This window comes from Oncorhynchus tshawytscha, linkage group LG11 (assembly GCF_018296145.1).
Source record: "Oncorhynchus tshawytscha isolate Ot180627B linkage group LG11, Otsh_v2.0, whole genome shotgun sequence".
NCBI lineage: Eukaryota > Metazoa > Chordata > Actinopteri > Salmoniformes > Salmonidae > Oncorhynchus > Oncorhynchus tshawytscha.
The window spans coordinates 23,810,955-23,835,840 of record NC_056439.1 but is presented as its reverse complement, the minus strand read 5'-3'; the positions used below and the strand labels follow the sequence as shown (position 1 = coordinate 23,835,840).

Sequence of the window (24,886 nt, the reverse complement as noted above, 5' to 3'; positions counted from 1 at the left end):
TCCTGCATCTCTCAATGAAAGGTCAGAAACCAGACAGAAAAAAGCTAAAAGAGGGGCAAAACCTACCTCTGCCTAATAGTATTAAACACTCAGCCACACTGAGCAGCCTACTACATGTTAGTTCTGCACAGGGGAGCCAGCCAGCCACACACAGTAACATGTTAACATTCGTAATAAACTTTCACACAGTCAAGTAACATTGTATATCTACAAAAAGAAACCACACATACGGCTAACACCTAGAATCTAATCCCCTTGAAAATTCTGTGCAAAAAGATACAATACACATTCATATGCATCAGCAACATTCTGTACTCAACCACATACATACTGTGCCTTTCCTGTCTCCTGTCTCCTCACCCGAACTACACTCATTCACTAACAAAAACATCAACAGCCCACCAACCTCTTAAACTTACACAAACACTTAACATACAAGCACACTCTCCAGCTTCCCAAAATGACTCCTAGCCAGCTGTGAATGCCTTTTGCTATTTTAAGCAGCAGCACATGGGTACCGTCAGAGTCAGACTCAAAGCTGGACAGGACAGAATAGCGGCAGCGCCCACCTCCTAGCCAGCTCCAGCCAGTCCAGTGCTACAGCTATAACCCTGTCTGTCTGTCTGTCTGTCTGTCTGTCTGTCTGTCTGTCTGTCTGTCTGTCTGTCTGTCTGTCTGTCTGTCTGTCTGTCTGTCTGTCTGTCTGTCTGTCTGTCTGTCTGTCTGTCTGTCTGTCTGTCTGTCTGTCTGTCTGTCTGTCTGTCTGTCTGTCTGTCTGTCTGTTCACCTTAGCCGCCCTGCATGGCGTCTTCCTGCCCTGGTTCCTCTGCTGCTGTTGCTGCGGCCCGGGACGGACCCTCTGGTGGAGCCAGGCCTTGTCCTTGGTTACACTAACCAGACTGTGCAGCACCATGCTGAAGAACCTCTTCATAGAGCCGGAGGGAGAAGACTCACACAGGCAGACAGATGACAGGAGGGCAGGCAGGGCTGAGAGAGACTCACTGCGTGTCTGTCTGTGTGCACGGGTCTCCAAGTGTGTGCGTGTGGGTGACACCAGGCACAAGGCAGGAGGAGGGTAGGGGTGGGGGTGTCAGTGACTGAACGTGAGGAGCGTAGTCAAGGTGGGGGGTGATAAATGCAGCCATAGCCAGGGCCAGGCAAGGGGTAGGGGTAATATAACGCGGCCGGCCCCCTTCAGAATGAGATTCCCTAGGAACAGGAACAGCCGTGGGGCTGAGAGAGATAAGAGGCGCCTGGTGACACTAACCAGACCAGGCTGTCACTGTCATAGGGCATCAATAGGAGGAACAGGACACTCAGTGACCACAGACACATAATCATCCAGCTAAACAACACACAGAGGCATCCAGGCTGTATCACAACCGGCCGTGATTGGGAGTCCCATAGGGGGAGCACAATTGTCTCAGCATCGTCGGCTTTGGCCGGTGTAGGCCGTCATTGTAAATAAGAATTTGATCTTAACTGACTTGCCTAGTTAAATAAAGGTTATGTAAAATAAAATTAAATGAAAACACACACACAGAGGCACACTGTCAAGAGCGTTTAGAGAAGGATTGGACAAAGGTGCGGCGTGGTAAGCGTACATCTTTCTTTGTTAGATGAATACCAAAAAAACACCAAAATATAAACGAACGTAACGTTTTGTAGCGCTAACACAGCAACTATACAAAAACAAGATCCCACAATCTAAGGTGGGAAAAAGGGCTGCCTAAGTATGATCCCCAATCAGAGACAACGATAAACAGCTGCCTCTGATTGGGAACCATACTAGGCCAACAAAGAAATAGAAACATAGATTTGCCCACCCAAGTCACACCCGGACCTAACCAAATAGAGAATAAAAAAGTCTCTAAGGTCAGGCGTGACATTATCCCCTCCCCAAAGGTGCGGACTCCGGCCGCAAACCTGAACCTATAGGGGAGGGTCCGGGTTGGAATCTCATCTCGGTGGAGGCTCCGGTGCGGGACGCAGACCCCGCTCCGCTTGAAGCTCCCCCCACTTCGGTGGCTCCTCTGGTGCAGGGATCGTCGCCGGGGACTCCGGACTGCAGATCGTCGTCGCGGACTCTGGACTGGGAACCGTCGCTGGAGGCTCCGGACTGGGGAACGACGCTCCGGACTGGGGACCGTCGCTGGTGGATCATGGATCCATCACTAGAGGCTTCGGGCCATGGATCATCACTGGAGGCTTCGGGCCATGGATCATCACTGGAGGCTTCGGGCCATGGATCATCACTGGAGGATTCGTGCCATGGATCATCACTGGAGGCTTCGTGCCATGGATCATCACTGGAGGCTTCGTGCCATGGATCATCACTGGAGGCTTCGTGCCATGGATCATCACTGGAGGCTTCGTGCCATGGATCATCACGGGAGGCTTTGTGCCATGGATCCTCACTGGAGGCTTCGGGCCATGGATCATCACTGGAGGCTTCGGGCCATAGATCATCACTGGAGGCCCGAGTGCGTGGAACTGGCACAGGACGCACCGGGCTGGAGAGATGCACTGGAGGCCGGGTGCATGTATCTGGCACAACGCGTCCTGGCTGGATACCCACTTTAGCTCGGTAAGTGTGGAGAGCTGGCACAGCACGCACTGGGCTGTGAAGGCACACTGGAGGCATAGTGCGTAGAGCCGGCGCAGGATATACTGGGCCGTGGAGGTGCACTGGAGGTCTGGAGCGTAGAACTGGCACAACGCGTCCTGGCTGAATACCCCCTGTAGCACGGCAAGTGCGGGGAGCTGGCACAGGCCGCACTGGGTTGTGCTGGTGAACTGGGGATACCATGCGTAGAGCTGGCACAGGATATCCTGGGCCGAGGAGACGCACTGGAGACCAGGACCACTGAGCCGGCACAATCCGTCCTGGACAGATGCTCACCTTAGCACGGCAAGTACGGAAAGCAGGCACAGAACGCACCGGGCTAAAGGTGCGCACTGTAGATACGGTGCGCAGAACCGGAAAACATAGTATCTGAACCGTGACCAACTCCTCATCGTAATTACAGGGAGTTGGTTCTTGTTCCCAACTGTGCTCCGCTCACCACCCCATGTGCCCCCCAAATTTTATTTTGAGGCTGCCTCTCGGGTTTCCGTCGTCTCGTTGCTGTTCCTCTCTCGCTGCCTCAGCCTGCTTCCATGGCAGGGTCTTGTCCCCTGCCATTACCTCCTCCCAGGTCCAGCATGTCCTCCACTCTTGGGCACGCTGCTTGGTAACTTGGTGGTGGGATCTTCTGTCAAGAGCGTTTAGAGAAGGATTGGACCAAGGTGCAGCGTGGTAAGCGTACATCTTTCTTTATTTGATGAACACCAAAAAAATGTATATATATATATATATATATATATATAAATAAACGAACGTAACGTTTTGTAGCAGCAACTATACAAAAACAAGATCCCACAATCTAAGGTGGGATAAAGGGCTGCCTAAGTATGATTCCCAATCAGAGACAACGATAAACAGCTGCCTCTGATTGGGAACCATACTAGGCCAACAAAGAAATAGAAACATAGATTTGCCCACCCAAGTCACACCCGGACCTAACCAAATAGAGAATAAAAAAGTCTCTAAGGTCAGGCGTGACAGTACCCCCTCCCCAAAGGTGCGGACTCCGGCTGGAAACCTGAACTTATAGGGGAGGGTCCGGGTTGGCATCTCATCTCGGTGGAGGCTCCGGTGCGGGACGCAGACCCCGCTCCGCTTGAAGCTCCCCCCACTTCAGTGGAAAGAAATAGAAACATAGATTTGCACACCCAAGTCACACCCTGACCTAACCAAATAGAGAATAAAAAAGGCTCTCTAAGGTCAGGGCGTGACACACACACATTTTGACTGTTCAAACGTTCAAATGTTCCAGCAGCTACATAACTTTTTATTTTTTGTTTAACCTTAAGTTAACTAGGCTAGTCAGTTAAGAACAAAATCTTAATTACAATGACTTAAACCTGCTGAGAGGACAAAACTACAATAATTCCATTTGTTAGAGAACAAATGATCCCATCCCATCTCATATTTTCTTTCTCTATTTTCATTCACTTGATTTTTGGTCTGAAGAAGGGCAGAATGGATCTCCTGACTGATTTCCATGAAGCACAAATCTAATAGTTGTGCCAGCAGCATCCCGGGCATGGTTGATAATAAATCTGAGGACACAAAGCAGGCGTTGTCGCAGTGGGCCTGGAGCTGGGCTGACTGATGAACCACTGCCTGGAAACAAATCCCTGTGATGCACAGTTTACCCTGTTACTCAGACCTCATCTACCAGGCAGAGCGAGATAGACAGTGAGTGTGAGTGTGTGTGTGCGCGTGTGTGTAAAACCCTTCTAATATCCACTTCTGACTAAGAGGCAGTCCTATGGGGCAAGATGTTTATAAACAAAGTGTCTTAAGCTCCTTAAAAGGAATACCCCCGAGGCATCAAACGAACCACATGAAAAGTATAACAAATCATTAGAGAGATTTGAGATACAGTATCTCCTTATCAGTGGATGGATTTGCAACATGTCTGATTGGTGGAAGATATAGTGTGTGTGCTACTTTTAACCAGGTCCCAGGACAGACAACAGAGATAAGAACCCAAAATGCAGACAGACAGTGTGAGGTTTCAGAGTCAGACACATTGGGACTGACCCGGACCAACCAACCGACACCTGATTTAGTGTCCTGGCTGGCTCCCCTGTGCAGCACAGTACAGAACAGTCAATAAAGTCTCCATAGCAACCACTGTGTTTATGGAAACACGCTTGCCTGGCACCCCTAGAAAAGATCCCAGACAGACAGTCCTGTTCTTCTTGAGATTGTGGAAGTTAAACACAGGACATGACTGTAAACAACACTCTCCATCCTCTGTCTATTCAATGGAGCTGACAGCCTCCCATTCACACAGCTGACATACATGCCTAGTGGGTTACCACATTGACGCGGGACTGGGGGGAGTGTTTGCCATTAAGTCAAGAGGTTGAATGGAAGGTTCAGTTTTTATAAGGTGAGGATCTGAACCTAGTTTGTTTTGGTTCGGATGTATAGCTTTCTCTGAGATAGAACCCTGCCTTGGAGCAGCTGACATAGACTAGCACTGTTTGCTCCACGTTCTGCTACAAACAGAAATGTACTTTATCCTCTAGTTAGCGAGATCACGGAATTGAATTCCATTTCAATTCAGTCAGTTCAGCAAGTAAACAGAATTTCCTAATCCAATTTTCCTCTGTGATTTTCCCCCCAATTGGAATTGGAATTTCACTTTACTTCCTTAATGGACTGAATTGAAATGGTATTGACCCCAAACCTGAGAGGGAAGCATCAATACAAATGGCACATGGCAGGAGTCATAACAACGACAGCTCCCTGCAGCTCGACTACACAGTGATATCATGCATCACTTACACTAATGAGAGCTGAGGAGGAGATTTTTAGACTCTGCCCTGATATGATCGAAGAAGAGAAGGAGGGGGACTCTCACTATAACAACAACAATAAGTCAGTAAATTAAACAGGTTAAGTCTGTAAGCCTACAACTGGCTACTGGTCAAGTCATGAGATGAGATGAGAGCGTACAAAATGGCTCACGATCAAAATCAGCCGGTTAACTACTGGAGGGCTCTGAACTTCATATTTGGCTTGTAACACTGCCATTGTAGTAGGTTATATGCTATTGGTTGTGATGTTTATAATACTCAAACCCCCAATGATAACTCATGTACAACCCAGTCTATTTTCCATGGTGGTTCAGCAGCTCAAAATAAGACTTAATACTCAGTCCACTAGCAGCTTGTCCTTTCTGACTATTCTACCCAAATGGTCTGTTTAAAAGCTATGAGAGGGGTTGTAAATTTGGGTGCTAATAAAGGGAATAGGGAGGGAGTACAGTTGAAGTCGGATGTTTACATACACTTTAGCCAACTACATTTAAACTCAGTTTTTCACAATTGCTGACATTTAATCCTAGTAAACATTCCCTGTCTTAGGTCAGTTTTGATCACTACTTTATTTTAAGAACATGAAATGTCAGAATAATAGTAGAAATAATCATTTCTTTCTGCTTTTATTTATTTCATCACATTCCCAGTGGGTCAGAAGTTTACTTACACTCAATTAGTATTTGGTAGCATTGCCTTCAAATTGTTTAACTTGGGTCAAACGTTTTGGGTAGCCTTCCACAAGCTTCCCACAATGAGTTGGATGAATTTTGGCCCATTCCTCCTGACAGAGCTGGTGTAACTGAGTAAGGTTTGTAGGCCTCCTTGCTCGCATATGCTTTTTCAGTTCTGCCCACAAATCTTCTATAGGATTGAGGTCTAGGCTTTGTGATGGCCACTCCAATACCTTGACTTTGTTGTCCTTAAGCCATTTTACCACAACTTTGGAAGTACGCTTGGGGTCATTGTCCATTTGGAAGACTCATTTGCGACCAAGATCTAATTTCCTGACTGATGTCTTGAGATGTTGCTTCAATATATCCACATCATTTTCTTTCCTCATGATGCCATCTATTTTGTGAAGTGCACCAGTCCCTCCTGCAGCAAAGCACCCCCACGACATGATGCTGCCAAGCCCGTGCTTCACGGTTGGGATGGTGTTCTTCAGCTTGCAAGCGGCCCCCTTTTTCCTCCAAACATAACGATGGTCATTCTGGCCAAACAGTTCTATTTTTGTTTCATCAGACCAGAGACCAAAAAGTACAATCTTTGTCCCCATGTGCAGTTGCAAACCGTAGCCTGGCTTTTTTTTATGGAGGTTTTGGAGAAGTGGCTTCTCCTTGCTGAGCGACCTTTCAGGTTATGTCGATATAGGACTCGTTTTTACTGTGGATATAGATAATTTTGTACCTGTTTCCTCCAGCATCTTCACAAGGTCATTTGCTGTTGTTCTGGGATTGATTTGCACTTGTCGCACCAAAGTACGTTCATCTCTAGGAGACAGAATTCATCTCCTTCCTGAGTGGTTTGATGGCTGCGTGGTCCCATGGTGTTTATACTTGCGTACTATTGTTTGATAGATGAACGTGGCACTTTCAGGCATTTGGAAATTGCTCCCAAGGATGAACCAGACTTGTGGAGGTCTACAATTTTTTTGTGAGGTCTTGGCTGATTTCTTTTGATTTCCCCATGATGTCAAGCAAAGAGGCACTGAGTTTGAAGGTAGGCCTTGAAATACATCCACAGGTACACCTCCAATTGACTCAAATGATGTCAATTAGCCTATCAGAAGCATCTAAACCCTTGACATAATTTCGGGAATTTTCCAAGTTGTTTAAAGACACAGTCAATTTAGTGTATGTAAACTTTTGACCCACTGGAATTGTGATACAATGAATTATAAGTGAAATAATCTGTCTGTAAACAATTGTTGGAAAAATGTCTTGTCATGCACAAAGTAGATGTCCTAACCAACTTGTCAAAACTATAGTTTGTTTACAAGAAATGTGTGGAGTGGTTGAAAAACGAGTTTTAATGACTCCAACCTAACTGTATGTAAACTTCCGATTTCAACTGTAAGTGTAAGGGAGAGATAGGAGGACTACCTTAGTACAGTTGGACTATAGGGGCGAAGAAAAGGGTTTGAGGGAGAGATAGGCGGACTACCTTAGTACAGTTGGACTATAGGGGCGAGCGAGAGGGGTTTGTGCAGAGCTGAAAGCTCATCTGGTGTGGGAAATTACCCAGAAATTCGGCCATCTCACCCAACCTCTGTGACGCACAGCGAGGCCGCCCCAGACCATCACAATCCACAGGCTAATCCCTTCCGTCATTCAAACAGCAACTGACTGACTCTCTCTCTCCAGCCTGGTCTCCTCTCCACGCAGCCGCAGGAGGGTAAATTGATAAAGCACACTCTTTAACCTCCATGTCAACTGGTTTTGACATCGCATTGTTATTTTTAGCTATATAGATTATGTATTTTGGATGTTTCCAGTGTATTTTGATTACATTCAGACAATGCGATTAATTGCACTATTTTTTTGTTGTTGCAAAAGTAGCTATGCAATTCTGAACTTTCAACCCACTTCCCTGCCTCGCTAATTATATAAGTAAAGAATTGCTCAACGAGCAAAAGCCAATTAGCAGGCATGAGGGAACAGGGTGTGTTGCACTAACATCAGCTACTGGTGGACTGACACTGAGGTTACAGGTCATGGTGTGTCACTGTGTGGGTGATCACCAGAATTGCCTGTCTGTCACTGTTGTGTGGGGATCTTTAATATATTTTACCTTTATTTAACTAGGCAAGTCAGTTAAGAACAAATTCTTATTTTCAATGACGGCCTAGGAACAGTGAGTTAACTGCCTGTTCAGGGGCAGAACGGCAGAACGACAGAACGACCTTGTCAGCTCGGGGGTTTGAACTTGCAACCTTCCGGTTACTAGTCCACCACTCTAACCACTAGGCTACCCTGCCTCCACATAGGCTACCCTAAAAGTATGCCTTACTCCCCTTAATGTTCACTCTCTCTCTGTGTAGTTGTATAGGCAGGCAGAGAGTTGAGCAAATGCATAGATCAGTGGTCTATAAAGTGATGTTTAATCATAGTAAAAAAATGATATTGCAGTGATTTGTCTCATTCACCACCTGCTCACACTCTCACACAAACACACACCACTCAAACACAAAGGTGGATGAAAGGACAAAAAAAGTACATTGTAATTGATGGGAGTACTGTAGGTCATCCACCACTCAAATTTGCAGGCTCACAATCCATATGTAGCCTAAAATAATTATATATATTTTTTATTAGAGCTCATTTGTTCCAAGCTCTTCATTCCACAGGCATGTATTAATTCAATCCACAATTTATTTCCAAGACCTCTCAAAGTTAAAAAAAAATGTAACATTAAAAAAAAGATATATTATCTTCTATTCCTATCGGATTACTTTTACTTACCGGCATCATGACTGCAGTGAAACAATAAATATGTTTATTCCAGCCAATCTCTTGGAGTAACACACTCCTCTGCCTCCTTTGCCTCACCTAGCCTATGTTGCCTGACAGGCCGGTCCGAATAACCGGTCGGTAGAATCTGCGTCCCGCTCCAGAATCAGATGTAATGGTCCTAAAGCAACGATGCTTGATCCCACAGAGACGCACACAGACACAGACGCTGAAGGCGACGTGTGTCACTGCACGCAATAGTCACAGAACATCACACAGCCTAGTTGGGTGGCATGTTGTTTTAGGGAATTTGCTGCGAAGCGTTACACTGTAATGACAGTGATTGAACGAGTGCACGCCACAGATAATTCTCCGATTGCTTTAACACGGTTCGACTGCCCTCCCGCGTGCTCTAATATGTAGGATAATCCAAGGACAGGACACGGACGGGGACAGACCAAATCCGCCCCCCAAAAAATTAACAAAGATTATTGCTCTGATCTTGGTTATCCGTGAGATAGTAGCCACTTTAAAAAATTACCCAAACTCTCTAACGTAGACTTCATATCAAGGAAAAAAACGAACATGTCAAACCACAACAACGTTAGTTTGACTTTCAAACCCAGACTGGTCTCATAGACTAGACGTAACATAGTAAATGTAAATCCGAGACACTGACATTAGTATATGTTACGCTTAGTGTGGTTACATAACATGGAAGATTACTTAACGCAAAAACGAAAGGGTGGTGGTTCGGTAGGAGTATAACATGAACATCTAGCAAACCAAAGGTTGATTGTTTGATTCTGATCATGGACAATTTCAGTATTTGAGCTAATTAGCAACTACTTACTACTTTTGACTTTTTAGCTACTTTCCTAAAAAGATTGTGTGTTCGAATGTCATCACGGACAACTTTAGTATTTTAGCTAATTAGCAACTTTGCAACTATTTAATACTTTCTTGCCTAGTTATTATCAGCCAGTGCTCTAGTCCTCGTTGATGTGACAAAGAAAATCTAAATACAACAGAACTAACTGTTTTAAATGCACAAGATAATGCAACCCACTCTCCATCAGCAGGGGACAAATGTCAGTGACAGGAATGCTTACACAGAGAGGAGAGGAATGATAACATTGTACTATTTTGAGGTTGATGCAAAAACATATATACTGATTAACCTCGTAAAATAGGCTACCAGAGTATTTGTCCTTTAATTCAGTTGTTTTAACTCTAAACCAAGTTTATCTGCATGAGAGCAGTTTCAAAACAAGGATGATACAGATTTAAATGGAACTTCAGTGTCATCTTGTGTCCATACTGTGAAATGAGTTGCTTGCAAGGGTGTGTCTAAATGAAGCAGCCTAAACAAATACGTGTAGTTAGCCCTTTATCTATAGTTAGTTGCAGGGAAGGGGAAACAATTTATCGGATTCAATAAACTGTCATTGTTAAGTAACATAGTAGATGCAGTGAACAGTGGGGAGCTGTGAGTTGATGGTTCGGATTACGGGATGCCAATGTAATATTTTTTCTATATTCTGGTCCAGTTAAAGGGTTGTTCAGATTCACTTAGATCTGTGGACCATACTTTTGGTCAGAATATGAGCTTTTCAAAAGTTGTTTATATATTATAGAGATCAGCCCTTTTGGGAGACCAGATACTTCATCATTGGATGGTTTGGTAGTTGGGTTTCCCAAGGGACTCGATAGGCCAGCATAGCTGACCTAAGTTTTAAATATAGAAAAAAGGAGTTGCCTGGTAATGTGCATGTGTCTTTCAAATCTTGGAATGTTCTCACACCATTACTGTCCATGATATCGGTAAGGGTACGGATTCCACATTTGTACAATTGGGAGGATGCAAATGGCCGCCCTCCAGATCGCAAGGCATTATTGTGAAATAATGGAGTATGGGCATGCTATTATGATTTCCAATTAGATCGTTTTTCAATTTTGCGCCAAAATAGAAATTGTGTGAGCAGTAATAGGACAAAAGCGTAGTTATTATTGTTTAAGGGACATCTCAGTGAAGACCACCTCTTCCAGGGCAATTGGAGACACCATATATCTCTGTTCTAAGCCAGGGGGCGGAAGAATCATGTCTAAACCAATTTAGGATGGGGCGAAATGCTAGTGCCTGAAAATACAATTTAAAGTTAGATATAAATAGTCCTCCTACATATTTCCCTCTTTGTAAGTTTGTTAATTGTATCAGGGATCGCTTACCTTGGCATGTACATTTTTAAGCCGCAGCAGGCATTTTATCCCAATAGCCAAAAGGGCAATATATTCATTTTGACAATAGATATTCTGCCGGCTAAAGCAACTGGGATATTAGTCCATCTACTGAGGTCGGATTGAATTGATGTGAACGTTCTGTTAAAGTTTCTGCCAATGGTTTTATCTAAGGAAGGAAATACACCATGCAGTGCCTTCGGAAAGTATTCAGACCCCTTGACTTTTTCCACATTTTGTTACGTTACAGCCTTATTCTAAAATGGATTAAATAAAACTAAATCCTCATCAATCTACACACCATACCCCAGAATGGCAAAGCAAAAACAGGTTTTTAGAAATGTTTGCTAATTTATACAACATTTAAAACAGAAATACCTCATTTACATAATTATTCAGACCCTTTGCTATGAGACTCAAAATTGAGCTCAGGTGCATTCTGTTTTCATTGATCATCCTTGAGATGTTTCTACAATTTGATTGGATTTGGAAAGGAACACACCTATCTATTTAAGGTCCCACAATTGATAATGCATGTTAGAGCAAAAACCAAGCCATTGGGTCGAAGGAATTGTCCGTAGAGCTCTGAGACAGGATTGTGTCGAGGCACAGATCTGGGAAGGGTACCAAAACATTTTTGCAGCATTGAAGGTCCCCAAGAGCACAGTGGCCTCCATCATTCTAAAATGGAAGAAGTTTGGAACCACCAATACTCTTCCTAGAGCTGGCCGCCCGGCCAAACTGAGCAATCGAAGGAGAAGGGCCTTGGTCTGGGAGGTGACCAAGAATGCGATGGTCACTCTGACAGAGTTCCTCTGTGGAGATGGGAGAACCTTCCAGAAGGACAACCATCTCTGCAGCACTCCACCAATCAGGCCTTTATGGTACAGTGGCCAGACGGAAGACACTCCTCAGTAAAAGGCACACGACAGCCCGCGTGGAGTTTGCCAAACGGCATCTAAAGTCTCTCAGACCATGAGAAACAAGATTCTCTGGTCTGATGAAACCAAGATTGAACTCTTTGGCCTGAATGCCAAGCATCACATCTGGAGGAAACCTGGCACCATCCCTATGGAGAAGCACGGTGTTGGCAACATCATGCTGCGGGGATGTTTTTCAGGAGGCAGAGACTGGGAGACTAGTCAGAATCGAAGGAAAGATGAATGGAGAAAAGTACAGAGAGATCCTTGATGAAAACCTGCTCCAGACCTCTCAGGGCCTCAAACTGGGGCGAATGTTCACCTTCCAAAAGAACAACGACCCGAAGCACACAGCCAAGACAACGCAGAAACGGCTTCGGGACAAGTGTCTGAATGTCCTTGAGGGGCCCAGCCAGAGCCCGGACTTGAACCCGATCTAACATCTCTGGAGAGACCTGCAAATATCAGTGCAGCAACGCTCCCCATCCAACATGACAGAGCTTGAGAGGATCTGCAGAGAAGAATTGGAGAAACTCCCCAAATACAGGTGTTCCAAGCTTGTAGCGTCATACCCTAGAAGACTCAAGGCTGTAATAGCTGCCAAAGGTGCTTCAACAAAGTACTTAGTAAAGGGTATGAATGCTTATGTAAATATGATATTTCTGTTTTTTATTTTTAAATAAATTAGCACATTTTTCAAAAATCCTGGTTTTACTTTGTCATCATGGGGTATTGTATATAGATTGATGAGGGGGAAAAAACGATTTAATACATTTTAGAATAAGACTTTAACATAACAAAATGTGGAAATAATCACAGGATCTGAATACTTTCCGAACACACTGTATGTACAAAAGTATGTGGACACCCCTTCAAATTAGTTGGTTCGGCTATTTCAGCCAACCCAGTTGTTGACAGGTGTATTAAATCGAGCACGCAATCGAGCCATGGAATATCCATAAACACACATTGGCTCTAGAATGGCCTTACTGAAGTGCTAAATGACTTTCAATGTGACACCGTAATAGGATGTCACCTTTCCAACAAGTCAGTTCATCACATTTCTGCCCTGCTCGAGCTGCCACAGTCAACTGAAAGGGCTGTTATTGTGCAGTGGAAATGCCTAGGAGCAACAACGGCTCAGCCGCGGAGTAGTAGGCCACACAAGCTCACAGAATGGGACCGTCGAGTGCTGAAGCGCGTAAAAGTCGTCTGTCCTCGGTTGCAACAATCACTGCCGAGTTCTAAACTGCCTCTGGAAGCAACATCAGTACAATAACTGTTTGTTGGGAGCTTCATGAAATGGGTTTCCATGGCCGAGCAACCGCACACAAGACTAAGATCACCATGCGCAATGCCAAGTGTCGGCTGGAATGGTGTAAAGCTCGCCGCCATTGGACACTGGAGCAGTGGAAACGCATTTGCTGGAGTGATGAATCACGCTACATCATCTAGCAGTCTGACAGACAAATCTGGGTTTGGCGGATGCCAGGAGAATGTTACCTGCCCGAATGCATAGTGCAAACTGTAAAGTTTGGTGGAGGAATAATGGTCTGGGGCTGTTTTTCATGGTTTGGACTAGGACCCTTAGTTCCAGTGAAGGGAAATCTAAACGCAACAGCATACAATGACATTCCATACAATTCTGTGGTTCCAACTATGTGGCAACAGTTTGGGGAAGGCCCTTTCCTGTTTCAGCATAACAATACCCCTATGCACAAAGCGCGGTCCATACAGTAATGTGCCCGACCTCCCTAATGCTCTTGTGGCTGAATGGAATATATGTATACCACCACCACCTTGTCACAACACAACTGATTGGCTCAAAGGAAATTAAGGAATGAAATTCAACAAATTAACTTTAGACTAGGCACACCTGTTAATTGAAATGCATTCCAGTTGACTACCTCATGAAGCTGGTTGAGAGAATGCCAAGAGTGTGCAAAGCTTTCATCAATGCAAAGGGTGGCCATTTGAAGAATCTCAATTATAAAATATATGTTCATTTTTTTTAACACTTCTTTGGTTACTACGTGACTCCATATGTGTTATTTCATGGTTTTGACGTCTTCACTAGTATTCTACAATGTAGAAAATAGTAAAAATAAAGAAAAACCCTTGAATGAGTAATTCCAGGGTTTGAGTAGATGTGTCCAAACTTTTGACTGGTACTGTATGAATCTCAATAGATATTTATTAAGTGTGAAGCATAAAGTGAATATCCAACAGAAATGAGTCATAGATATTTATAGTAACATTGTTAGGGCATACTAAAATGAAAACAATGCCTTCCAATAACGAGAAAGTTATGTTTGTTTTGATTGTTTTTACACTTTAAAAAAGGGGTAAGCAGAACATTGTTTAAGAGTGATCCTTGTGTATTAGCAGTAGTGATTGAGAAGGTCTTCCTATTGGGAAGAAGGGAGAGTCCTAGTTGAGGGAAACAGATATGGAGACTAATGAAATTAACAAAGAGAATGGTAATATTAGTGGCTTTCAGATAGCACTCTAATAATGCAATATCTTAGTAATTTGAAGTAAATGTTTCAATACAAGGTCACGACGAACAGAGGGATTGAGCAATGGGACTGATATTAAATTAAAGGCCGCCATCTGTTGTTTGAGTTAGAGATAAGCTTCCTGTGGACAAATAGATATTCATCAGTACTTACTGCACTCAAACAGGCTGTAGTGGGACAGAGGTATAAATAATTGAATAAAATATGTTTTTGATCATTTCCAATTAATATTACTAAATTCTATACTTTGGGTAGCACCAGTGATTTAAGTAAGAAGGTAATGTAATCTAAAACAGTAATCTGTTTCCATTAAGTAGAACTGTGTCCAGAATTCAAGTAAATGGTTTTAGTTCCGAATATTGAGCTGATAAGCCAGCACCAACTTTTTGAAGGTCCCATCAGATTTGTTAAATAACAGGTTTCATATTTTGACAAGTTAATGTCACATGGACATACGTCAATGCAACAGGTCAAAATTATAAGACAACAACAAGAGGAGCACTCTAGGATTGTTTACTTTAGAAGGTGCCTATTCCACTTAACGGGACACTGTATCATCTGATTTGTCTGAAGTATAATTCTGGATATGCATGGTTTCATCAAGGCTTCCTGCCCAAGATGCGGTAAACTCAATTAAGATTAAGAATTTTTTGTACTGACTAAGTTTACCAATGAATCTGTATTACCAATGGTGCCTTAGGAGAACAGCTAGTATAAAGGTACCCAGTTAAGGGACCTCCCAAATTAAGTAAGTCCTGGACATTTTGTTTATTTTTACCCTACGTTTTACCACAAACGCCAACACCCACACAACCCACCTGTTAGGTACAGGGAAAGAAACACTCACTTAATGGGGTGGAATGATCTCAGACTTCTGTTCTGACTTTCTGATCACCCTCATTAGAAAGGCTAGAGACATTGCGTGAGATTTAAATATAATATGTGAACACTGATAATTAGATAGGACTAAATTATAAACTTCTATGTGTGATTTGAACCAGAGAGAATGAGAGATCGCTGCACCTGAATGAGGGACACCTGTCTCTAGTCTATTTTACTATTCCTTTAATTAACTTATGGGATACATTCAAATTTTATGTTATTTTAATTTAACCGGCAGTGTTTTTTACGCATGTGAGTTGTGTCAAAAGGGAAGAAGTGTATTGTTGTTGTTGTTTTGTTTTTGTCTTGCTTCAATACAAATCTCACCAGATTCGGTCTGCTGGATGGTCTGGATTTCTCCCTAAGGATTTTCCCCTAAGGATTAGCCCTCTATCTCCCTGACCCTGTAACCCTGCAGTGAGAATGCCAAGATTATAGGGGAGTACAAGCAAATTTGAAGGGAAAAATGGTTTCAGCTGTGTGTTGTTATTCTCTTTGACATTTGTCTTAGAAATCTGTATTAAGAATGTTGTTTATCATACAGTGAATAATTTGTCTGGATTTGTTGAATCATAAATGCCCTAAACTAAACTGTTGTTCTGGTCTGTCCTCTCTCGAGATTATGGCGAAGGTGACCACAGACGGTATCTAGAAGTAATGGGAAGGGATCATTCGAACGAGAACAGTGTGAGCCTCACCCCATCTAACCGGCTGAAGTAATGGCGACAATGGTGTTCACTATGGTCCTTCAACTGAGTCCGAGACAGTAACCTGTACACAGCATCCAGTCGAAGCTATCAACTGCCTTTTCTCTCAGGAGTGCGACATAAGTCCACGTGGAGTGAGCATGGAGAGATCCCGTCCAAACTTCTCTCATGCTGCTGGTGTACTAGTAAGAAAATGGACAAGACATAATGGACCGTAAATGACAGGTGAGCAATTCGTCTGCTTGGGAAAATCTGATTATTACTCAGATATTGAAATCGGGATATTATCAAGGGCCATCCACTTTGAACATGTGCCATTGGGAGGACAAACTGTAAAGCTATCTGACTAAGAAAATTCACTTCTTACGGATCATTGGGACACTAGCGTCCCACCTCGACAACATTCGGTGAAATTGCAGAGCGCGAAATTCAAATGACAAAAATCGTAATATTAAACATTCATGAAAATACAAGTGTCATACATCATTTAAAAGCTTAACTTCTTGTTAATCCAGCCGCTTTGTCAGATTTCAAAAGGGCTTTACGGCGAAAGCACACCATGCGATTATCTGAGGACAGCGCCACGCATACAAAAGCATATACATTTCCAACCAAGCATAGGCGTCATGATTGTCAGAAATAGCGATAAAATAAATCACTTACCTTTGAAGATCTTCATCTGGTTGTAATCACAATGGTCCCAGCTACATAACAAATGGTCATTTTGTTTAATAAAGTCCTTTATATCCCAAAAAAGTCAGTTTCATTGGCGCGCTTGACTCAAAATGCATACAAATGAAGGAATGTATGTTACCAATAAACTTCTTCCAAATATATCAAACAACGTTCCTAATCAATCCTCAAGTACCCTAATATGTATCAAATTTAATATCAAATTTAAGACGGAGAATACCGGAGACCATTAGTGGAGATAAATAACGAAGTACGCGCCCTCACCGGAACGCGCAACAAACACTACAGCCAAAATGGGAGCCACTTACTAAAACTACAAATTCTAGCTCATTTTTCAAAAAACAAGCCTGAAACTCTTTCTAAAGACTGTTAACATCTAGTGGAAGCCCTAGGAACTGCAATCTGGGAGGTATTCCTTTTATATTCCCATTCCCAGCCATTGTAATGAGTGGTGAGCTGAAGAAAATAAGCTATAATCTAATGCTTATCTTAAAATGTAATGATTATTATCACAGAAGTGATAAGAGGGAATGTGAAGGTACATTTTATGTTTGTGCTTTTCTAATAACTAATTTGAATGGGTTCAGGCAAGTGACTGGTTGATCGTGCCAGGGAGGGATCCTCATGATCAGTATCTTCAATTTGGCAGTACACCCAGAACATTGTTTTGAGAATGTAAAGGGATATCTCAGTTTCAAGGTCTTAGCTTGGAGAGAAGAAGCTTCATGAGGTATTGGTCGGTCTCATGCATGAACCAAATGTTAGTGATGAATTCATTATGAATAAGCTAAATCATTCAAATGCAACTTGTGTAAACAGTATATAAGAGAACTAACAGAACTGCCCCGGTGGCGCTCACTTCAGACCGGTACTTTATGCATCTAAATTTGACTGTGACCGCTTCAGATTGCTGTTAATAAAGAATGATTCATTTAAGATTTACTTCAGGTGTCTCTGGTGGTAATTTCCACAACAATCTCTACAAGGTAAAGAAACTTAAGCAGGAATACAATATTTTACTTTTGAAGAGATCCAAAAACTACAGGTTAAACTCAAATAAAGTATACTACTTAATGGCAAATAAACCTGTTAATATCTCACAGCACTCACAAAACGAATACATGCTACTGCCAGTTATAATTTAAAAAGATTAAGATACAAAAGAGGTCATTAGAAACAACAAAGCAATTGACAATTTTAAAAGCTTCCATGAAATGACATATACAGTGCCATCAGAAATTATTCAGACCCCTTAACTTGTTCCACATTGTTACATTACAGCCTTCTCTAAAATGGATTACATTTTTTTTTTAATTCTCAGCAATCTACAAGCAATATCCCATAATGACAGAGCTCCAGAGTTCCTCTGTGGAGATGGTTGTCCTTCTGGAAGGTTCTCTCATCTCTACAGCACTCCACCAATCAGGCATTTATGGTAGATTGGCCAGACGGAAGTCACTCAGTAAAAGGCACATGACAGCCCACTTGGAGTTGGCCAAAAGGCACCTAGACTCTCAGACCATGAGAAACAAGATCTATTTGTTATGGCATTCCAAAATATGTTCAGGAGTAAAAAATGTAAATAACAAGTCAAATAAGTTGCATGGACTCACTGTGTACAATAAAAATTACTATTTTCATTATGCCCTTTTTCACCAGATTTGACCTTTATCCCTTGAAAATTGCCTTAAAAATCCAAATGTAACATGTCATCCGGCCTACCTTTGTGTATCATCCCATCATTGTTTGATCTAGCATGGATGACATCCTTCAACAAGCAAAAAAAGAAAGCAAGCACTTTTTCCAGGTTGGCTGGTCTACTACAATGTAATGAAACAGGCAGGGAGTGCGCTCAAGTCCTCAACCTTCTAGCCCGTAGCCATGCGCGCCATCGACTATGCCACAAAAGCATGCTCATATGACAGAGTCAATAACCAAGCTCATAAACCAAGGGTCGTTACAGTATTTACTCTGAAATTACATAGTAAAATGGTAATATCATGATAATAACTATAGGCCTAAATTACATTTGATTCAGGATTCATTCAAATAATCCCAACTGGGCACCATTTGGTACCAGGCAGTTACCCAAATATGTTGAGATAATTGACTTTTTGAAATATTTACCAGAAAATAGAATACACAATTTCATAGAACGCATGTGGTAAATACAGTATTTGTGTAGATTTGTGCCTTCATGATAATGTTTTGAATAACAATATAGACTGTTAGATTAAATACACTTATTTTAGCCTTTGCAAAACTTATACATGACCCTACCACCAACAACTAGTAACAATTTAAAAATGTTTCTTCAATGATTCACAACTACAGTAGTTGAGGAAAATATCACTGCTAACAACTGAGTTGAATCTCTAGCTGGTCTTTTTAGAATGTTAACTTTAATCAAATTCAATTTTACTATTTAGACTAGTTTTCTAGTTTTTTTTTTGTTGCTTTGAGTATAACCAATAACTGTTCTTATAGTAATCAGTTTCCTTTTTGAGTAAATCTTGACAATACTGCTTATCTTCTTACTGGATGCAGCAATTTTGTCCATTAGCATCTTTGAAGCGGAGACAGATCTTGGGTTTGTAGTTTAGTTGTTTTAAGTTGAAGGCCCCACGTCTCTTTCTGAGAGAAGAAAAAAGGATGGCATTTTGATGGCAATCATTGTGTATTTTAATGATTTGGCTTTCTGATGGCACTTTGAATGTCATATTGAAAGACTATTCTGGAATCAGCTCATCATAACTTATATCATCTTTATTTTTAAATCACACTAGCAAGAAGATTTGATCTAAAGTAGTGATGACAATGGTTGAAATGTCACAATATGATCAATTGAGAGAATTTACAGATTATAAAGTGAACGGCATCTTCATAGTCCATCCCACACTCAATCAACGCCAACGCTACCAGGACTGGGGCTCTGGAGAGAAATTATAGCAATTATAGCAAGTGTACTGTAGAGATGGGAAAGTTAATGTGTAATATAAAACACAACAAATTTGAGAATTAAATGATCATTATTCATAAACTATTCAGTACACACTGCTTTTGCTATGAGTCCCAATGTGTTGGTGGCTAGCAGACATTCTAAGGAAGAAGATACAATAGGCAAATAGATTGAACATGTAGGCAGACAACTCACCGACCCAACCCCGCCACACAATGCACTGCAATGCAACAACCGTGTTCGTCTCGGGAATTTACACTTGAGGAGGTTGAGCCAGTCATCAACGACATGTTCAGGTGGAGGGGAGAACCACCGTCAAAGGGCCAATCCTGTTTGAGGAAAACATATGGTTGGTTTTAGGCTCCATTCATGGATTCATTTATTAGGTAGCGTAATTGATAGGCCTAACGCTTTCATGCAACCTCCATCATTAGGAAAAAGATAGACCTAGATATCATGTAGATACAGTGGACGATTGGAACCAGAATGCCTGAAGCTCCAACCAAATCTGAAGGTCTCTGATGGGTTAACATCATGGCAGAAGAGAACTAAAGTTGTCTTTCCACAACAGTGATGCCTTCCTGCACCACAGGGGTTTTGTCGTAAGTGGCATTACATACTCTGACTAGTGTCTGCACACCAAAAGCATTGAGGTCCTGATTATAAATTAAATGAAGTGTTTTATGTTAGTAATCAAGACACTGTCTGTTTTTCAGTACATTCCAATCTGGCTTGACAAAAGAAAATGCTATAAACTCAAATAACACAATGCTTCATGTGATTACAAAGCATATGGGGATATGTATTATAGGAGTTAATACTGTACCTCTATAAATTTCACCAGCTGGGAGTTGGTGGGGTTGTGGGTGATCAGAAACTTCATACACTCATAGGTGAACTCAACAGGGGCGGGGCGATTCATCTTGACAGACAGTTGGAGAAGGCAGTCTTCCAGGAGAGGGTGAACAGTCCAGCAGTAGAGAAAAATACTCCAAAAGCTGTGATAGGTGGTTATTGAAATATATAGGCTATGGAGAACGAGGTGGAAGTAAATAAAAAGTGGAATATGAAAAGGAAATAAAACATTCAGAAATGGTTTAGAGGTTGCTAAACGGCTGGATTAACTCAATCGAAGCCATATACTTGGAGAAATATCAGCCTCTCTCTCTCTCTCCAGGAGTACTGATCGACTTCAGGTGGGGTATTTCTTCATATGTTTGGCTAAAGGCAGCTTACTTGTCCACAATGACCAGGTGCTGGTGCTGTGCCTGGCAGAAGTCTCCACAGTTCCTCACCCTCACAAATGCCATAAATGTGCAGCCTAGAAAACACATTGATCACAGGAAGATAACAGTCACAGGGAGACATGGCTTTAGCAGCAACACAACCCAAGTAAAACATATAGACTAGCTGTAGAACTAAATCAGATATAATACAGCACAAGCAATTAAGGCTATATAAGTCCAACAGAGGTCGTGTGTCACGTGGTATTACATGTGTCATGTAACATTGATTTGCAACAATAAAATAGGCCTACGTGGTAAAAAAAAAAACTTGAAAAAACAATGAGAAAATCTATGAGTGAAACAAACCAACCGTTGTGTGCTGAGTAACGTTGAGTTCATCCAGGGAGTGTGACAACTCTGCAGCCCATTGATTCTTCTCTCTATAGTGGCTCAGCCTAGGGCACCTGCTGCTCACAAAGGGCTCCTGACCTGGCTAAAACATAGCTTAAAAAATACCAGTTAAGGAAAAATGCTGTGCAAGATTAGCCTAGTAAGAATATAATACATTTTACATTCCATGAATGTTTCATTCAGCTCATAGAAGAGGTACAATACAATTTATTTACACGGAAGAAGAAGAAAAAACGCAACATGCAACAAAATCAGTCAATTTATATAAATGAATTTGTCCCTAATCTACGGATTTCACGACTGGGAATACAGATGGGTCACAGATATGTTGGTCACAGATACCTTAAAAAAAAGGTAGGGGCGTGGATCAGAACCAGTCAGTATCTGGTGTGACCACCATTTGCCGCATGCAGCACAACACATTTTCTTCGCATAGAGTTGATCAGGCGGTTGACTGTGGCCTGTGGAATGTTGTCTCACTCCTCTTCAATGGCTGTGCGAAGTACCTGGATATTGACGGGAACTGGAACATGCTGTCGTACACGTCGATCCAGAGCATCCCACACATGCTCAATGGCTGACATGTCTGGTGAGGATGCAGGCCATGAAAGAACTGGAATTGTGTATAGATCCTTGCGACATGTGCCGTGAATTATAATGCTGAAACATGAGGTGATGGTGGCGGAAGAATGGCACGACAATGGGTCTCAGAATCTCTTCACGGTATCTCTGCTCATTCAAATTTCCATAGATAAAATGCAATTGTGTTCATTGTCCGTAGGTTATGCCTACCCATACCATAACCCCACCATGGGGCACTCTGTTCACAACGTTGACATCAGGAAACCGCTCGCCCACACAACACCATACACACTGTCTGCCATCTGCCAGGTACAGTTGAAACCAGAATTAATCTGTGAAGAGCACACTTCTCCAGCGTGCCAGTGGCCATTGAAAAAGAACATTTCCCACTTAAATCGGTTACGATGCCAAACTGCAGTCAGATCAAGACCCTGGTTACGATGACGAGTACGCAGATGAGCTTCCCTGAGATTTATGCAGAAATTATTCAATTGTGCAAACCCAGTATCATCGTTAAGGCTCAAGGTCCTTAACGATATCATAACTGCCATCGATAAGAGACATTACTGTGCAGCTGTATTCATCGACATGGCCAAGGCTTTCGACTCTGTCAATCACCACATTCTTATTGGCAGACTCAGCAGCCTTGGTTTCTCAAATGATTGCCTCGCCTGGTTCACTAACTACTTATCTAATAGAGTTCAGTGTGTCAAATCGGAGGGCCTGTTGTCCGGACCTCTGGCAGTCTATGGGGGTGCCACAGGGTTCAATTCTCGGGCCGACTCTCTTCTCTGTATACATCAATGATGTCGCTCTTGCTGCTGGTGATTCTCTAATCCACCTCTATGCAGACGACACCACACTTCTGGCCCTTCTTTGGACACTGTGTTAACTAACCTCCAGACGAGCTTCAATGCCATACAACTCTCCTTCCGTGGCCTCCAACTGCTCTTAAATGCAAATAAAACTAAATGCATGCTATTCAACCGATCATTGCCCGCACCTGCCCACCCATCCAGCATCACTACTCTGGACGGCTCTGACTTAGAATACGTGGATAACAACAAATATCTAGGTGTCTGGCTAGACTGTAAACTGTCCTTCCAGACTCACATTAAGCATCTCCTATCAAAAAATGTAATCTAGAATTGGCTTCCTATTTTGCAACAAAGCTTCCTTCACTCATGCTGCCAAACATACCCTTGTAAAACTGACCATCCTACCGATCCTTGACTTCGGCGATGTCATCTATAAAATAGCCTCCAACACTCTACTCAGCAAACTGGATGTAGTCTATCACAGTGCCATCCGTTTTGTCACCAAAGCCCCATATACTACCCACCACTGCGACCTGTATGCTCTTGTTGGCTGGCCCTCGCTTCATACTCGTCGCCAAACCCACTAGCTACAGGTTATCTACAAGTCTCTGCTAGGTAAAGCCTCGCCCTATCTCAGCTCGCTGGTCACCATAGCAGCACCCACTCTTAGCACACGCTCCAGCAGGTAAATCTCACTGGTCACCCCCAAAGCCAATTCCTCCTTTGGTCGCCTTTCCTTCCAGTTCTCTGCTGCCACTGACTGGAACGAACTGCAAAAATCACTGAAGCTGGAGATTCCCATCTCCCTCACTAGTGTGGAAGGACCACCAGAGGGCAGGCTGGGCTCATGGATAGTAGCCCAACAAGGCATGGGAGACAAGGTAACCAGAGGCAATTAAGCACAGCTGACGGTACTAATGACATACTCTCCTTCCCCTATAAGAGAGAGAATGGAACCAGCAGAGGGGGGGGGGGGACTATCTCTGGAAGATGGCCACCGAGAGAGAGGAGCTATCCCGGAAGAACCACTAAGACGGTGACAATCCCGTGACTTTTTGTTGTAGTTTAAAGATAATCCTATTGTGTTCCTGTTTCATCTGGAGAAGAAGATGTATGTTTTTCCTTGGAAGATTTTCATTGATTATGTTGGAGTGTTTGTGTTGACCAAATGCCCTCAATAGAGAACTGGGTTCAATCAAGAAAACCTACTCCTTACTCGTTTATTCCACCTTCCCGCTTTAGAGTGACGCCCAATTACTTGGTCCGCTCACATTGGTGGAGAATGCGGGCATTAGGTGGACGAGTGACACAAGGATAAGTGAGTAAATCAAGATTCTTCCAGTAGACCCGGAGGAACCATTCAAGAACGATGGATAACGCCCGACTACAACAATTGATCACGGCACAGCAGACAACCATAGAACTCCTGCAACAACAGCTGAGCCGACGAGAAGAACCTAGAGTTAAGCCAAGAGCGGCTGCTCACGCCATCTTACCTCGTCTCTCCAAGGAGGATGATATTGAGGCCTTCCTCATGACCTTCGAAAGGACGGCCACCTTGGAAGAGTGGCCGCCCACAGAATGGGCGAGCGCATTAGCCCCTCTTTTGACCGGGGTGGCTCAGGAAGCCTATTTTGACCTGGATTCCCGCGAAGCTGCGGACTATGGGCGACTAAAAACCGAGATCCTGTCCCGGTACCAGCTGACTGCCAGAGATAGGGCTGTAGAGTTCCATCAATAGACCTATACAGCTGATCAACCCGTCCGTGCCCAGATCTTCGCATTAATACGACTGACGAAACAGTGGCTAGAACCTGGAAAGGGAGTAGGACATGTGATAGAGACTCTCGTAGTGGACAAAATATTGAGAGAATTACTCAGTGACTTAAAAAGGGTTGTGGGGCAAGCCAACCCATTGTCAGCCGACGACATAGCCCAGGCGGTGGAAACATATCGGTCTACAGGGGAGTTGTTAAAAAGTGACAAGGAGGAACGGAAGGAGTCTTCCAATCCCGTACCACGACTCACCCCGGCGCCACCGAA

At 43.0% G+C, this 24,886-nt stretch overlaps 1 protein-coding gene and 1 pseudogene across 9 annotated transcripts in view; both read right to left on the bottom strand.

The window, feature by feature from the left end:
* LOC112244933 (apoptosis-stimulating of p53 protein 1-like) overlaps positions 1-9,493 on the bottom strand; it is a 47,150-nt gene extending 37,657 nt beyond the window's left edge. For 5 of the 9 annotated variants that reach the window (XM_042329938.1, XM_042329939.1, XM_042329940.1 and 2 more), the window contains exon 1: positions 788-1,036. In XM_042329938.1, the coding sequence (XP_042185872.1) occupies positions 788-931 (144 nt within the window). In that variant the 5' untranslated portion in view covers positions 932-1,036. Of the gene's footprint in view, positions 1-331; positions 418-787; positions 1,037-8,900 lie in introns of those variants that run through there. The other 4 variants (XM_042329946.1, XM_042329948.1, XM_042329945.1 and 1 more) reach the window with 4 other exon arrangements.
* Positions 9,494-19,065: 9,572 nt separating this feature from the next.
* Positions 19,066-21,698, bottom strand: LOC112244962 (annotated as a pseudogene).
* Positions 21,699-24,886: the final 3,188 nt, after the last annotated feature.